This window comes from Lactuca serriola, chromosome 6, assembly GCF_051521515.1.
Source record: "Lactuca serriola cultivar US96UC23 chromosome 6, Lser_US96UC23_V15, whole genome shotgun sequence".
NCBI classification, from domain to species: Eukaryota; Viridiplantae; Streptophyta; class Magnoliopsida; order Asterales; family Asteraceae; genus Lactuca; species Lactuca serriola.
Window position 1 is genome coordinate 48,661,501 of NC_136413.1, and position 17,843 is coordinate 48,679,343.

The window sequence follows — 17,843 nt, forward strand, 5'->3', positions numbered from 1 at the left end:
ATAAAAGAAGAGAAACGATATGATGCTTAATGCTTAATCTTATTCAAAATAGGGAAACATTACATGTAATTAAAGGAAAACAAAAGAGTCCTAAACCTAATAGATACGTAATATTTGTTAAGCAAGCACACAACTTCCTAATCTAAATCAAATACTTAAAATAAAAAGGTTTTTTACAGAATACCTCGCACTCATAAATCCGATTAACCCAACACAGAACATAGACATGCCTAACAAACCAAATTAAGTTCCTACATTGGAAGTTTTCAAATATTAATTATTATAAGGATTTTATGATTTTGGCATTAAATCCAGGCCTTCAGAAACGAAATCCTGAAGATCCCATCAACTATTATTTCTTTGAAAATGAGATGCTCGTTTTACGATATGAATATGAATGAAAGAACGAATTAAACTCGTAAGATTTATATATAGCTTTATTTAATGGCCTGGAAATAATTAAGAAAATATAGATGAAAATTACAACCGAATGAACTCTTTACTTTTGTTTCCTATGGATCCACAAATCTTGAATAAATTGAACCTCTATCAAGTATTACATTGTGAGTTTTTAGTCACGTTGTTCTTTTCAAATGACTAAAATCTCAAAGTATATATGTATACAATCAGTTAAATCAAATGTTTAAAATGTCGTCAAATTATCTACCCTAAAATCTCAAATTTTGTTTTATGATGGATATGATATAAGTAGATTACTGGGTATACAAGAAGAATTGTTCCAAACCCTAGCATGCATCTTCAAGATCTCCATAGCTTTCTCCTTCATCTTGCTACCACAATCTACTTGCAGCACCAAACAAAGCTTCCCCGCCACTCCTAGATGCAACATCTCCGTCACCACAGTGGCGTTGCCGGAAAACTTCGCCACTGAATGCAATATCCTCACCGCCCTATCGCTGGCCAACTGTGAAATCCTGAATATCTTTTTAGAAACAACGGCCAAACCTGCACCATGTTTCAACAGCTCCGATCTCCCTTCAGCACACTGACATAGCAGGTCTAACGCCAATAATACCATCTCTGAAAGCCTCTTGTCGGAGGAATCTAGTAGGAGGTCAATTAATGCCGGAACCGCCGCTGCCTCCGCCGCTCTTATCTTATTCCGCCCCCATAGACAAACGTTAATGAGTAACTTCAATGTCGCTATTGTGGCTTTTTGGGAAATCTGATCGTTCAAAATCTTGACTAACTCCATGAAGAACTCAGGCTTCAACGACGACGTCACTTGCATATTCTGGCTGGTGGCCTCAAACATCGATTTCAATAACATGACGGCGTATGTACGTGACTCATAGTTGGCGGCGCGTTGCATCACGCTCGTTAACGTCTCAACGAAATCACCAGTCTTTGCAAACAAACCCTGAAGCCCAGTTTGAGACAGATGCATGTGGTAAAGGATACCTAGAGCTTCGTCAGCCGGCGTCACCAGCTCGAAACCTTCCACGTCGGAGTCTTCTGCGGCCGGTGAAGATGACGTCACATTCTTCTGGTCGCTTAAGATATGAGCGAGATAATCAACAGCTCCAACCGCCTCCATTGACCTCTTATTTGTTTCGTTCTCCAAAACAATCACTTTCAATCTCTTCAACGACTTCATTTGCAGATTCGGATACTTCAAATCTTTGAGGAGTTTAAGAATTTCGGATTTCGAAATCGGAATCCTAGGCGTGGAGACTCTTTCAACACCAGACAACGGATTAAGGGTGCACCAAGATTGGATCAATCTACGAAGGGTGTGATTTGGTGTAAGATCTAGATCTGAAAGAACCTGTTTTGTCACCGGACAAGTGTTGTTCTTCTTAGCGTATAACCATTTCTCAATGCTTTCTCGATCATAGGTGATCCCTGTAGGGAGTGTTACAGGGTCTTTCATGAGTTCTAAAGAGATGGGACAAACGAAAAATGGAGGAACTTCGACATTCTTATGATCTCCCATTATAGAATGGATAAATTTCAAGAACAACCCACAATAGCTTTGAGAAGAAAGATTGATAACTGAATGTCTTTTTTGAACCTTGAATGAATGAAAGTAGAGGTTTCTTGTTTGTGAATATTTGTTATGATCTCCCATTATAGGTTTATGGTTTTATATATCGGTGGGGGTTGAGTGAGAAAAAGAAATAATATTTGTTTATTCAAAAGTCAAGTTAATGAAAAAGTAAAGCATAATATTTGGTCAAAGAGAAATGAAATTTGACTTTTTAATTAACTTTGTGAGGCTCAAGAAGTGGACAACGAAACTCGGTCATAAATGCATGTGCCAGATAAAGTGTGGCGATCATGTAAAACAGCAAAAATGTGAAGGATATGACTTTCTCTATAAAGGAATATCCACTTCTAGGTCCTTCTATTTTAATATTCTTTTCATTTAGTGCCTTATGTTTGCAATTCTACAATTTGAGTCGGTTTTGAATTCAAAAGAGCAATTGGTTAAAATATTTTGTTATAATTTGCTTAAAACCTTTAAAGGATACCAAATTATGAACAATTTAGATGGTTACTATCGAACGGTTCCAACCTTTTAGTAGTTCATATAATGTAGTTTTTTTTTTTTAAATCGTTTAGAGGTTTTTGATTTGCTTAGAAATTATCTAGAAATTGTATCGGTTGTATTAAATGACTTAGATATAACCTCTAAATGAATTCATTAGGTCATCAAACAGTCCTTACATTCAATAATTGATAAATCCAGAAATTTAAAACCAAAATCCACGTATGATCCAAGTTCTAAGAAAAAAAAGATGTTTGCAAGAGGGGAAACATATTGGTAAGATGTATGACATAGACATCGATAAATATTTTCTCTACATAGTATCGTCAAAAAGCATGATGATGAATGTAAAATTTTAGCATTTGAGGCACTAAAAGTCGATTCTAGCCTTGTAAAAATAGTCAAATACATTCGTTAGCACTACATAATAGTCTCTTGTATATAAAAACGTCTTGAGGAACTTTAAAAGCTACAAAAATTTTGGTAACCAATGATTGAAATCTTTATTCATGATATAAGAGATATTTTGACAATAAATGTACAAATTCTTTTCATGCTATGGTTCTAATCTATATATAGGCTTCTTCTAAATTTTGTTTACATACAGCAATATCAACCAGTGGATTTTAATTTTAGAACCAAAATTGGAAATATCCCAAGCCAAAAAGTATCTAAGTTTGTAAAAGATAACTTTGGTGATGTATTTGAATTTTTTTTTCTAGTTATGGGCAATTTTTGAGTAGTAATGATACTAGTGATGTTTAATTGGAAATGATGTCTCCTAATACAACTTGTTTTGACTTTCTCTCTTTCAAAAAGTCAACCATTTCCTCTTAAATCCCATCGTTACTCGTGCTTATTTTCGAAAAGTGGCTACCGACAGTTGTGGATCCGTGGATTTGGATTGAGTTTCCTAGTTGGCTGTTCCTTTGCGATTAAGGATCCGGACCCGACGTGTCTATTAACGATTAAGTTTCTGTCCACTAAGTTTCTATCCACATCAGAAAGAATTGGGTCAAGTATTGTTCGTTATCACAATTTGTAGTTGTTTTTCTTTTTATATTTCTTTCGCTCCTAAAATTATTTTTTTACATATTAATATATAAAAAAACATTAATTATAATTAATTTTATTTGATGAAATAACAATTATACCATTTTATTGTATTTAATTCTATGATAGTTACATTTAATTTAATAAAGGATATTTTATAAAAATGATATTTATTTTTAGAAGTAACTATTATTTTGAGACAAACCAAAAATGAAACACAAGTATTGATTTGAAAGGGATGGAATATTTTGTAAATTAAAAACATTGAATACAATTATTATAAGAGGAAATTACTAATTTAGCCAAAAATATTAATACTTTTTATTTAACAGTTAAAAATTTGCCAATAGCCAAAAAAGCTAACCAAATTATAGCCTCGAGTAAGACTTTTGTGGTTTCGTCATGTAATACGGTTTGGCCTCCTATTTATATATATATATATATATATATATATATATATATATATATATATATATATATATATATATATATATATATATACATGCACGATAAAATCGTAGATGAAGTTACTCACCTATGGTATGTTCTCAACAACGCTATTTTCCAGGTTGGGATGAACGTCATTCTAGTTACGAACAAAACTGTAGGTGAGGCCTACAAACCTACTGTTTTTCTCCGTTACCTACTGTTTTTCGTACAACCAAAAATGACCTAAATAAAATTTTCTGAATTTATATATTTTGGGCTAATGGGCCACCAAACTGTAGATGAACTCCAAAATCGTAGCCAATTAGCCGTAAATCGTAGATTATTACCTCTAAAACTCTTCAAACCGTAGGTTTTTAGTCGAAACACTGTTTGATAGGCTATTTTTGGCTAAAGACTATTTTTTGGCTATTAACTAAAAAGTCATTAAGAAATATGGCTAGATTTTAATTTTCTCTTATTATAATAACCTAATTCTTAGAATATTATTTTGTTTTATTGTTTTATACTCTTTGTATAGTATCATATATATATATATATATATATATATATATATATATATATATATATATATATATATATATATATATATATACACACGCACACACACGTAATCTTAATTATGAGTTTTCCACATACTCTATCATTGTATTAGAACCATTACACCTTACGCCTATTCTTGATTCACCATGCATTAGATGCAAGTTTGTCTTTTTTTTTTCCTGATATACTATACTTCTTGCAATCAAACTGTTCCGGTAACCTCCCTAACTCTCCTCCTTTTTGTTTTGTTCTTCCTTACAGGAGTCGCAGATCCCTACTTTCCTACCCTCCTGTAGTCGCTGTGTTATTTGATTTTTATTGTTGTTGTCGATCCTCTCACAACAACTTTTGTTCGATCGTTGAAGTTGTTCTGCCCTGCAATTATTGTACACGGAGGCACCATTGGTTCTTTAGTTTCCATCTACCCAAGGTAAGCTTCTAGCCTCTTATCTCGTGTCCTAATTAAATTTAGTTTTTGTATTTTTCACTCGTTTATTATATTTTTTCCAACGCACTCCTCTTCTTCCATGGGCTCGACTCCAAGTGCTAGTCAATCAGTCTTTGCCCCTTATTAATGTTTACTCAATGTTTAGCTTCAAGTTAGCCGTCGATGGCTCCAAAGTTTAGCTTCAAATTACCTGTCAATGGCTCCAAATACAAATTATGGCGCATAATTTTCTTGTACATGTGCAAATGTGCTAAAGTTCATGGGCATATCAATGGAAAATCCATACCTCAGGGAGATGAAAATGAGGATTGGAATGCTATTGATTTTAGGATAAAATCATAGTTTTATTCAATGTATGATGCAAATCTGTTGCAAATCATCTCCAGTGATGATAGCACCTCAAAAGATTTATGGGATACGTTTCATGCGTTCTTTCTCAACAACAAAATGTCACGAATGCTCCAACTTCAAGAAAATTTTCACAACACCAAGAAAGGGTCTTCCTCCATTGCCGATTTTTGTCATTCCTTAAAGAACTTGGCTGAAGCATTAGTTGATTATGTCTCTCAAATTGATGATGTTGAGTTGGTGATGCGAATTCTTCGAGAACTCCTTCCATCCTACCATAACATTGTAGATGTTGTCACAAATACAAAACCTTTTCCATCATTCCTTGAATCCAAAAACATGCTCTTGATTTATGATTCATGAGAAGAAGCAACCGACTTACTTGGCGATACTCCACTTACCTCTTCGGCTACTTTTTATTCCTCCTCGAACCACAGAAAATCTCGAAAAAAAAAATTAATAAATGTGAGAATAATGGGCGGGGAGCTTCCAAGGTATGGATAATACTAATGTTTCCTTTAGTTCTTCTTATGCTTCAGGTTCTCAAGGAGCAACCGATCATTTTCTAACTTTTTATGGAGCTAAAACAGACTCCCTAATCCGTAAATGCAGCTTGGCAGCCTACTAAGACCTCCTCTTGATGTACTCATATTTATTGCACAACCCACTGTTGTTGGCGCTAATCATCAGCAACTTATCCTGCCCTTCGAAGGTTATCAACGGCCTCTGTATGCTGTTGTCCAATCGTTCCAGCAACCTTTGAAGTTTTTTCTTGCTCTCAGTCAACAATAATAGCAAGTGCTGCCCCACTTTAGACCTCATCAGCAACCCTTTTTTACTCTGCATCAACAGGTTTACAACTCTGTAGCTCCACCACATCAACCTTCTTCTCGTTCCTTTGTTTATTAAGATTCTCACCAACAATTCATAGATCTTTCTTCGGTCTTCAAAGTAATGTATGTCCAACCACCTCGCGACAACAAATACTACATGGATTTGGGAGCAAGCTCTCAAATATCCTTCAATCAAGGTACGATACACTCTCTAACTCCATGTAGCTCTAAAATTCATTATGTTTGGCAATGATGCTATACTTCCAGTTAATTCTATAGGTCAATCTTTTTTTCCTTTTTCTAATGACCGTTTCTCACTCAATTTTTTTTTGGTTTCTGATACAATGGTGAAAAATCTTATTTTTGTTCGTAGATTTACAATTAGCAATTTTGTTTCTGTTGAGTTTGATCCATTTGGATTCACTATGAAAGATTATAGCATTGTTATCCGCTTCAATGACGTGATAACAACCACTCTGATCTTTATCATGTCCTTCCACCTACTGCATAATGCACCTCATCCCCTGTTCTTGTTTTCGTTTCTCATGACATGTGGTATAGAAGACTTGGACATCCGAGCACCACCATTTTTCAGTTTCTCAAGTCACTTAATTTTATTTTTTGTCCTAGTAAAACACATCTTTGTGCCATGCTCGTCAGCTAAGAAAACACTGTCTTTTACCATTTTATCAATCTCAAACCAAAACTAGTCGTGTGTTTGAAATAAATCAAGCTGATTTATGGACCTCTCATGTTCCAAGTCTTAGTGGTTTTAAATACCACATTCTTTTCTTGGATGATTTTTCTAATTTATATGGATTTTTCCATTATGTGCCAAATCAGATGTGTTTTCGTACTTATGTGATAAATCAATTTAAAACCGATATTCAAGTTTTCTAATATGATAAGTGTCGTGAATTAAAGCATTCTTGAATTTTTTGAATGGGCATGCAATTAAAATTTGTTTCTTATGTCCTTATACCTCTCAACAAAACGGTAAAGTTGAACACACTAAACGAACCATTAACAACATCATGCACACATTTCTCATCTAAGCATCTCTTCATCCTCATTTTTGGGTTGAGGCTCTTCTTTCTACTACCTACACACTTAATCTTCTTCCCATGACTACACTGCATCTTAAACCCCCATCTGAAATCCTTTTTGGTTTCTCACCCTCGTACAATCACCTTTGGGTTTTTGACTGTCTTTGCTACCCATATCTCCCCTAAACCACCCCTTACAAACTTTCTCCTTGCTTAGTGGCATGTGTTTGCCTTGGTCTGTCTACTCATCATCGTGAATATCATTGTCTTGACTTAACCACTCAAAATGTATTTCTCTCTTATCATGTCACATTCAACAAAAATCATTTTCCTTTTCCCGATTTTCATGTATCTCCCTCACTAGACGAATATCACTCTTTTATTCAAAAAGATGATATTTCTCCTTTACCATCTTCTTTTTTTGTTTCCTACCACCACCTATCCTACTCTCGCTACCACTACGTTGTCTCACAACTCTTATAACCCTAAGTCAAGTAGTGAATCCTATCTATCGAGTTCTCCAAAATCATATCCTTATTCGTCATTACTTATCCGATGGTTACCAGATCTCGTACTGGCAATCTAAAACCTTGGAAAAATTTTAATATGTATATCTCTTCTGATAAGTCTCCTGTTACCGCTCTATTGATCAGGCTATGAACGATCCTCACTGGCGTGCAACTATGGATTATGAAATGTCTGTCCTGCACACTAACCATACATGTGGTCTTGTCCCAAAACTTGTGCATGCTAATTTTGTGGGTTTTCTTTGGATGTATCGTCACAAGCTTGAAAATAGTGGTTGTTTGGAGTGCTATAAAGGTCGCCTTGTTGCTCAAGGTTTCTCTCAACAACATATTCTTGATTTTGATGATACGTTCAACCCTATCATCAAACCAGCTACCATTCATACTATTTATAGCATATCCATCTCTAAAGACTAGCCAATTCACCAACTTGATGTCAAAAATGCTTTTCTTCATGGTGACTTTTTGAAACTTTCTATATGTGTCAACCTCTTATTTATGTTAACTCTCAGTTCACTGATCATGTATGTCGTCTTCACAAAGCTCTTTATGGACTCAAGTTGGATCCTTGTGCCTGGTACCAACGTTTTTCCATTTTTCTCTCCTCCATCAGGTTTCACTACATCAAATCTAACAACTCTCTTTTTACCTTCCATTATGGAAAAGACATCATCTATTTGCTACTTTATGTAAATGATATCATTCTTACCGCCTCTTCTTCGGATCTAGTTTCCAAGGCCATCAAGCTACTCTCATTGGAGTTTCCTATGACTGACATTGGCTCTCTCTCCTTCTTCTTTGGTATTGATGCTGCTCGGAGTGCTTCTACCATATTCCTTTCGTAATTTGATTTTTCTCATGAGATTCTCACACATGTTGACATGGTCATGTGTAATCCTTGTAGTACACTAGATGACACCAAATCAAAGCTCTCCTATGATGATGAACCTTCTTCGAACCCTATCTTGTATCGTAGTCTTACAATTCCTTACAATATCTTACCTTCACCTATCTAGATATTTCTTATGTTGTTCAATAGATCTGCCTCTTCGTGCATTATCTGTATTCCCCACATTTTCAAGATCTCAAGTGTTTATTAAGGTATATCAAGGGTACCTTAAATCATGGTCTTCACATTCATTGTTCAGTTTTTGATCGCTTGGTTTCTTATTTTGATGCTGATTGGGCCGATTGTCCTACTATTCGTCGGTCCACTTTTGGGTTCTGTGTTTATCTATGTAATAATCTCATCTCTTGGTCCTTCAAATGGAATTATCAGAGTGGTTGTTATCACGTCATGGATGTTCCAGATTGACACTCTGGAACATTTTTTTTTACTTTTTTGTGTCTGGTATTGTTGAATAACATGTATTAGTTTAATGAAGATTTTGTGTGGTCGTTGTTAAAAAATGGGATTTACGGACGAAGAAGGTGTATTCCATTTAGAGGAAATTTCAGAATTGCATATGATAAAGGTTATTTATTTATTTTTTGCAGATAAAAAACAAGATGTTGAGTTAGAAAAATAAAATTAAACCACCAAGTCACCTATAAAATTAAGAAATAAATCAAAAATGGTGTTAAAGCTTAAATTGAAAGCCGATAGAACTCCTAAAGATGGGACTGAAGCAAGTTCATGTTTATATTATAGACTAGTTGCATACGTTTCGACAAGTTGGTTTTATTTTTGGATACGTTTATGCAAGTTGGTTTTTAATGCGTATGTTCATATATATTTTATTTTCAATCTTCAACATCCAGCGACTTGATTGCTGAGGGTGAGTTGCCAATAAAATATGAATTACTACGTCTTGAAGACGAGTAACGATGTCTTGTTGATATGAATCCATTAAAAATGATTCGTGATTACCAACGTGTAAAACAACGAATGATAATACCAGTATCCCATTACTGCCTTCTGCGGCTGAGAAATGGAGAAAACTAGCATTGAGACCTACATGAAATTGTTTGAAAATCATGTAGACATGGCTAGTTTGCACCAGATGCAAGTTCCCAATTATCCTAGAAATGTACTCTAATTTTAAATATTAAAATGTCTTTTGAAACTTAAATATGTAAAAGTATGTTTATTTAAAATGGAAATCCTTTTCATTAACATTAGTACAAAGATCGTTACAAATCCTAATACATACTTATATTGGTTTCCAAAAATTATGAAATTGTAAGGGATACATATTTTGTTCGCGGTCGATAAAATCTCCTGTAATTCTAGTAATATATGTTAGACGGTTCCGTTCTGCATAAAGCTTATCGATCTCTGCATTTACATCTTGAATCTACTTCTCGGCTTCTTTTACTTTTTTTCATAGCTTTAGAAACCCATTTTTTCTATTCATTTACTTGTTTTGCTAGTTCTTCTGCACATTGATTTAGTGCCGGGCTTATTTCATAGTCCCTTTCACTTGCTTCTTCCGCAACTTTCATAGCTTGGAAAAATGTGATCACCCATTTTATCTGGGAGTGAGAAATCTGGTCCTTAAAGAAATGAGTTAATATCTGAACAAACATAACATATTGATATTAACAAAATTTACTATTTCCGGAATGGGTGTCTGAAATGTTGTTTCGGAACGTGGTGTCCAGAATGTGGTGTCCGAAGTGTGTGTCCAGAATATGTGTCTGTGACTACGTGCATCAGGAATCTATGACATGTATGATTGATTTGACTAGACATGAATGATTGATGTGATGTCCAAAATGTCTGCCCGAAATCTAATTCCTAAATGACATGTATTTCGAAATGAACCACTATAAAAAATAGAATGGAATTATAGAACATTTAGAACTTCGGAATAGAAGTAAATCAACCCTAGTCGTGGACTAGACAAGAAGAGATTGTTCTTGTTGTGGCCTGGATAATAATTGTGGATGACAAGGTTGCCATCGATCTGCCACATCTCATGTACGACTCATGTTGGGTCCGATTGAAAAATATGTTTCACTAAGAGTTATATGTTGTAGAATATTGAACTAAAGAAGTGAAGATTAATTTTATATACTTGATTGTTTTGTATTTTTTTTTAATTGAATGGGTTGAAAAAGATAGGGTTTTCATGTTTTGTGGGTTGGGAAAGATGAAGAAAAATGAAAGAGAAAAACTGATGTGGCAGTGGGTTCAGTGCGTTGGGAGGGAATGACTCCCTCCCCCCTTATGTTTTATTTACAAAAAAGAAACGAATTATAGAACATTATGAACAAGTTCAAAACTCCATGTTGTCTACTTGTCTATAGTCTATATGTTTTGTTAGTTTTATGTATAAATATTATATATTGTTTGTTAACTACCTAAACATGGTTTCTTGTATAAGAACTTAATAATTTGTTAATCTAAAAAAAATAATGGTCTTCAAATATGTATATAAACCGATAATGTCATGTAAACTTTTTAGTTACTTAGAAGTTAGAAGAACTTCGAAACTTATTCAAACATTTTTTAAATCCATATAATGTGTGTATGCTGCTTTGATCTTAATAATTTTTCAATATTGCGTTCATAATCATTTTTCGGCCATTTGTGTTTGTGTTCTATTAGAAAATTAGGAAACACTTGTCAAGAATCAAAACAGATCTGATGCTACTTGCCAAACTCTGACACCACTTATAAGGAAGTAAAGCAGATAAAAACGAAAACACAAGCACACAAATACATTGTGTTTACATAGTTCAGTCAAAGTGGCCTATGTCCACGGGCAGGAGGGGAGTATTCTTTATTTATAAACTGTAAAACAGATGTTACAAGTACAATTCAAAAGAGATTTGACTACTCACAAGAATTTGAGATAAAAAATGTACACATGAGTGACTAGCATGCATCTTTATTTACAGACTAGGGATTAGACCTAAAACACTAATGGGAAAAACCCATCAGTCCATAGATCCATGAAAGGTGTCACCATGCAACTACTTTCTCTAACCAACATAACTTTTAGTCACGAAACAGAGTTTTCGCTCACCAACAGAGCTTTCAACCACCAAACAGTGCTTTCAACCACCAAACAAAGTTTTCGTTGAATTGAGCTTTCACTCACCAATAGAGCTTTCAATCGCCAAACAGAGCTTTCACTCACTAGCAAAGCTTTCCTCAGCAAATAGAGCTTTCACTCACCAGTAGAGCTTTCAGTCACCGAACAGAACTTTCGACCAACAAAGCTTTTTGTCGCCGAACAAAATTTTCACTCAACAATAGAGCTTTTAGTTATCAAACACATATTTCACTCACCCACAAAGTTTTTAGTCACTGAACAGAGCTTTCACTCAACAATAGAGCTTTTAGCCACAATACCTTGTTAAAGAGGAAGGAACATAAGGACGGGAGATAATGCTCTTCTGGGGATGATGACGTGTGAAATGACAGTCAATATCAATGTGCTTTCTGTTCTCATGAAACACTGAATTCTTGGCAATCATTATTGCACTCTTGTTGTCACAATACAAAGGGGTAGGCTGAGAGATGTGAACGCCCATATTTGCAAGAACCCATCTCAACCAAACAATCTCACAAGTGGCAATAGCCATGGCTCGATACTCAGATTCTATAGAAGATCAAGAAACTACATAGTGTTTCTTGCTTTTCCATGATATCAATGAATCTCCAAGAAAAATGCAATACCACTAGTGGACTTACGATCATAAATATTGCTACCCCAATTTGTATCACTATAGGCACGCATATGAAGAGAGGATGTAAATGGAACATAAGAGTGTGGAACTAAGTACCACGTAAATATCTCAAAATACAAAAAACAGGTCCTAATGAACAATAGTAGGAGCAGTTACAAACTGGCTAACCACATGAACTACATGAGCAATATCCGGTCTAGTGACAATCATGTAAACCAAACTCCCGACACTGATACGATAAAGGCTTGCATCTGATAATGGGACACCATCAGTTGGAGAGTACTTTGCATTACTCTCTATAGGCGTATCAAATGTTCGATTATCCATGAGTCGTGTACGTTCAAACAAATCTGAAATATACTTCGTTTGAGATAAAAAAACTAACCCTTTGGAGATTGAGCAACTTCAATCCCTAAGAAGTAACGTAGCAAAACTAAGTATTTCATAGCAAAATGGTAAGCCAAATCATGCTTTAAAGACTTTATACCATCATGATCGTCCAATAATAATCTTTTCATCGACATATAAGGAAAGAATAATCCGACCTGCATTCGTACATCGAATAAATAGAGCCGAGTCATGGTTACTTGGTTGAAAACCAAGCGAAGTGTTACATCCTGTTTAAAATATAATAATTAAATAATAAACCCGGAACCCCGAGAAGTAATTTTTATTATTACTTTATATTATTATAGCCCAAAAATCAAATAATAATTATCAGGATGTTAGTTTCGAGGGTTAAAGGGTAATTAAGGGACTTATTTTGAAAAAGTTTTTGTAATAGGAGGGGCTATTTAGTATCACTTGGACCTAATATAAAAAAAATTCATGGAAGCAGGGGTTAAAGAGTAAATATTGGACTTAAATTGAAAGAAAAGGGAGAAGGAGGGACCAAATGTGGTGTTATGGGGCGAAGTTTCGTGAAGCGGGATATATAATCGTTACCACCTGGTAACCTTAACCCTAAACCTAGTTTATGTGCAACCGCCACCCTCCTAACTTCCGGCTGCCACCACCTCAGTTGAAATCCCCAAACCAATGGAGCAACCACCCCGTGTTCGTCCTAACGTCGGGAAAGCGAAGCTACATGCGTTGCTGTCGTTGGTCGCTCATGGATTGCCCTCCAGTCTTTGCCGCCACGTCCTTCCATGGATGCCGACGAAGCTTGCTGCCATTGCTGTTGAAGACGGAACTACCAACCGGGACTCGATCAGGCACCTCTCCGCCATAGTTGCTGTTGTTGTACTCGGTAGGTTCGAACCACCTCCTCCTATCTTCAATTCTCTCCCTATGACTACATCACCGCTGCCGCCTGGAGGTTTCTCAACACCACTAACGCCTTTCGTCCTCCGTATGCCACCGTGACAGGGTGGTCGGGTTCGTGGTTTGTTATGCAATTGCGTGTGTGAGTGGGTTCTATCGAATGGAAGGCGTGAAGAACCACCGTGGTAGTCGGCCGTGGTGGATGTCGCCGATAATGAAGTGGTTGACCGTTGACCACCGTTATCTTCGACCAATGGCGCCGCTGCTGCTGTTTCCGTTAAAGACGAGTGTCATCGGTTAATGGGTTTTCTGTTCGCTGGTGTGTGTTGATGCGTGTTCTAAAACCAAAAGAAACCACCGCCACCATCGTTAGGTGGTGACTGCCATCGTGAAACAGCCGTTGCCACTGCCATGAGCCACCAGGTGGGTGGTTGGACCCTTTGAAAAAATTGGAATAGTGAGTGTGTAATTATAAATGGTGTTTGATGGCCGGAAAATAGAAAAGATATCCACTATGGCCGCCAACCATGGTGGGTGCCACCATCTACCACCGCCTTCCACCACGAGGGTGGCTGTGTGTGTATGTTTATCCATTAGTGTGTGTGTGTGTGTGTGTTATTTTTGGGTTAAAGCATTGTAAATTATGATTAGCAAATCGTATAATAAAGAAAACACATAACAACCACCGTAAGGTGGTGGCTGCCGCCTCGTGCCGCCACCAGTCGCCGTGTTGGGTGGCGCTGTGCTTTTTCTTATGTTAAGTTGCTTGGTCAAAAAAAATGGACTACAATCATAACCACCACCACGAGGTGGTGGCTGCCGCCATGAGCCACCATTGACCACCACTACCTGAGGTGGTAGTGGGTGGTGCCCGACTAATGAAACCCTAATGGGCCTAATGAAATCCTAATGGGCCCAATGAAGCCCTAATTGAGCTAAAAGCCCAACCATGTTACTAATGGTCTAGTATTGGGTTGGAAACCCTAATTAGGGTTGGAAAACCCTAATGTCATGAAACCCTAATTTTGGGGATTTATCGGGACCCACACTTGAAATAATTGCTAAACTGAAAATGTTAATTAATAATCATTTGCAAATCAACCTAAGGAAATATTGGACTTAATGAATTAAGTCCTTAATGGGTTAAGTAGGAACACTTAACCCTAATCGTCATTTCATGTGAAAACCCTAATTTCACTTAGGCATTGATTTGGGCCTTCCTATTGGGCCTTGGTCATTGGACTATTGATGGGCTATCCACAAACAAGTAAATGGACCAAAATAATTGGATGCGTTTTAGGATAAGGCCCATGTGAAGGACTTGGGCCCAATTTGGAAAATTGGGCCATAGGTGGGCTATAAATGGGCCTTGATGATTATAAGACATTGGGCCATTGGATTACCAAGAGTTTGGACTAGACAAATGGATTGGCCTCAAGGAAAGACCATGTAGAGATCTGGGCCCAATTTGGAAAATTGGGCAATATGTTGGGTTTTGGCCCATTACTTGACTTTTGGGACTTAGAGTATGAGTTGGGCCTTGGGTTTGAATCAAGCTAGGTTGGGGGTAAAGTAGCCTTTTACCCCAAGCATGAACTTATGGTTATGTATTGGAACCCAGTTATTAATTGGGTGTTATTTTAATGATAGACAGCTCGAGAATCTATCAACCAGCAGCTAGAGTTTATATGTGGGACTTCAGCAGTGTGAGGTGAGTTATCCTCACTATACTAAGGGGTCGAAGGCACCAATGTCGGCCCATTGGATATGTTATCCTATGCCAATTTGGTAGATCTATAGGACTACCTGTGTTATTATCTGATTATCAGTATGTGCATTAGTTATGTTATATGTCAACATATTATGTGGGTTGGGTTGAGGTTGTACTGCTCCGTGCGGTAGCCAACAAACCCTAGAGTATTCTAGATATGAGTTGAGGGTCGTCCAGGGCATGCCAGACTCATACTGAGGAGACGGGATCATTCCAGATACGAGCTGTGGGTTGGGTAGGTCACGTCAGACTCGTACTGTGGGCTCGGGAGCATTCCATATACGAGATGAGGGTCGGGTAGGGCATACCAGACTCGTACTATGGGCTCAGAGGCAATCCAGATGTGATTTGTGGGCCCGAAAGGCAATCCAGACTCACATTGTGGGCCCAGGGGTAATCCAGTCTGTAAAGTTGTGGACCCAGTACATGTTGTTATTTGTATATGTGTTATGCAGTGTATCGGTATTTTGGGGGGAACTCACTAAGCTTGAGGCTTATAGTTTCAGTTTTGTTTCAGGTACATCAGATGATCGCGGGAAGGCAAAGGCGTGATCGTACAGCTCCTCACATTTATGACTTTGTTTCTAGGATACTCTGATATTTACTATTTTGAAAACAAGTTTTGTAATGATTCATGGTTTTGAAATGTTTTAAAAAGTTTAAATTTGGCATGATTTTTATGGGTGTTACAAGTTGGTATCAGAGCCATGGTTTGAGTGAATTGGATAAACACTTGTGTGAATCCAGTCTCAAACTAGGATCTGAGAGTTTATGCAAAATGCTTTTTGAAAAAGAAATTGTAATAAAAGAGTTGGTTTAAGGGCATGGGCTCGATCTCTTGTCATGTTCTTGTTTGATTGTTGGCTTGGGATCGGGAATGTGGACCTTGACTTCACTTTTATTTTTAAAAAGGAGGATGTAGAGTGTACGATCAGCTAGAGCCAGTAAGTAGACCCCAAAATACCATTCAGCTATTTGATATTGTGATATGTTAGAACAACATGCTAGTACTAGGCTAGGGATCTTCAGGAATTGCATGATAGAATTGCCTAATTATATGATGCCTGATAGCCTAGGGTTTTCTTTATATGAAATTGACATCATTATGGTAGTTGCTTAGTGTATGCATCACAGCCATACATAATTAAGATCTTATAGCCTAAGAATGTTTGGTTTGGCCTTATTTCCTGTTCTTGTTTGATGAAGGGCTTAGGGTAGGACCAGGTATTCAAAAGTCTATAGGGTCCAAAGTTATGTATGGCTAGCATACACGAGTGCTGCGGGGTTGGTGGAAGTTTCATGGGTAGGTTGTGCAAGGCCAGTAGTCCAGTTATGAGATATTTAGCATCCCTCTAGGAGTGAGGATTGAGCGCTTGCCATGTTATGTATATAGTTAGGGCGTTGTGGTGATACTTGAGACAAATATGGGTAGGTGTGGAAGGTAGTATGGGCCCGTACTACAGAAAGCATCGGACCCATACGCGTATCAAGGAAGTCACAACCCCTAAGGTTTAGTTGGGAGTTGGTTCCCTGTTATTATATGGATTATCTGAAATCTCTCTGGTATATTATCAGAATGGTGTGTCACACCCCAAATTGAAATGACAAAAATGGTCGGGGGCGGAGGACGTCACGTACAGTATCACAATAATTGCATAATAGTAATCAAAGAAAACACAACCATTACATTAGTAGAATATTGTATTTACATTTGTTCATAGCATAGTTTGTATGCCAATCAAAATGTATAACAAAAGTATAAAAGACGTGACTCTAAAAGCTCTGTTTTCTCCAAAACCTGCGGGTGTACATGTCTGTCGGTTCCCTGAGAATACAAGTGATTTTGAAAGTGTATTAACATTTAAGTTGATGAGTTCATAAGAATGTTTTTGTAATGAAATCGTTTCTTTGAATCTGTAAAAATGTTTGTATGTTTCTCATGAAAATCCAATATTTTCTTTAGTAGTGAAAATTAGTCTTAGGCCTTAAGACCAAAATGTATGTTTGTTACTGTATTATGTAATTGTATGTGAATATCTTTGTATGTATGCCTGGGTACCACTAGATGTATTGTATTGTGTTGTTTTGTATGAAAACTCTTGTATGAAATCCCTGGATACTACCAGTAATGTATAGTATTGTTCTGTATGAAAACTCTGGCTACCACCAGTAATGTATAGTGTTGTTTTGTATGAAAACCCTGGCTACCACCAGTAATGTATAGTAGTTTTATTACTTAAAATAAAACCATGTGTTTGTATTCCATGGAATCCTACAGTTGTATTGTATAGTAGTTTTATTAATTAAAATAAAACTATTTGAAGAATTGAAATCCCATAAACAAATGGTTACTTTATATTGTAGTGAGTTTCATATAACCATGCTTGATATGACCTAGTGACCTCTACGAC

At 36.6% G+C, this 17,843-nt stretch overlaps 1 protein-coding gene and 1 pseudogene across 1 annotated transcript; one reads left to right on the forward strand and one right to left on the reverse strand.

Annotated features, from left to right (window-relative positions):
- Positions 1 to 480: 480 nt before the first annotated feature.
- LOC145058514 (E3 ubiquitin-protein ligase PUB23 pseudogene) lies at positions 481 to 2,111 on the reverse strand (annotated as a pseudogene).
- Positions 2,112 to 5,354: 3,243 nt separating this feature from the next.
- Positions 5,355 to 5,714, forward strand: LOC145059736 (uncharacterized). Its single transcript, XM_079007534.1, has one exon. The coding sequence runs from the start codon at positions 5,355 to 5,357 to the stop codon at positions 5,712 to 5,714; it is 360 nt and encodes a 119-aa protein (XP_078863660.1).
- The last annotated feature ends 12,129 nt before the right edge of the window (positions 5,715 to 17,843 follow it).

Excerpts from the sequence above, each read along its gene's own strand:
- LOC145059736 (XM_079007534.1), top strand. The coding sequence starts at position 5,355 with ATGTATGATGCAAATCTGTTGCAAATCATCTCCAGTGATGATAGCACC.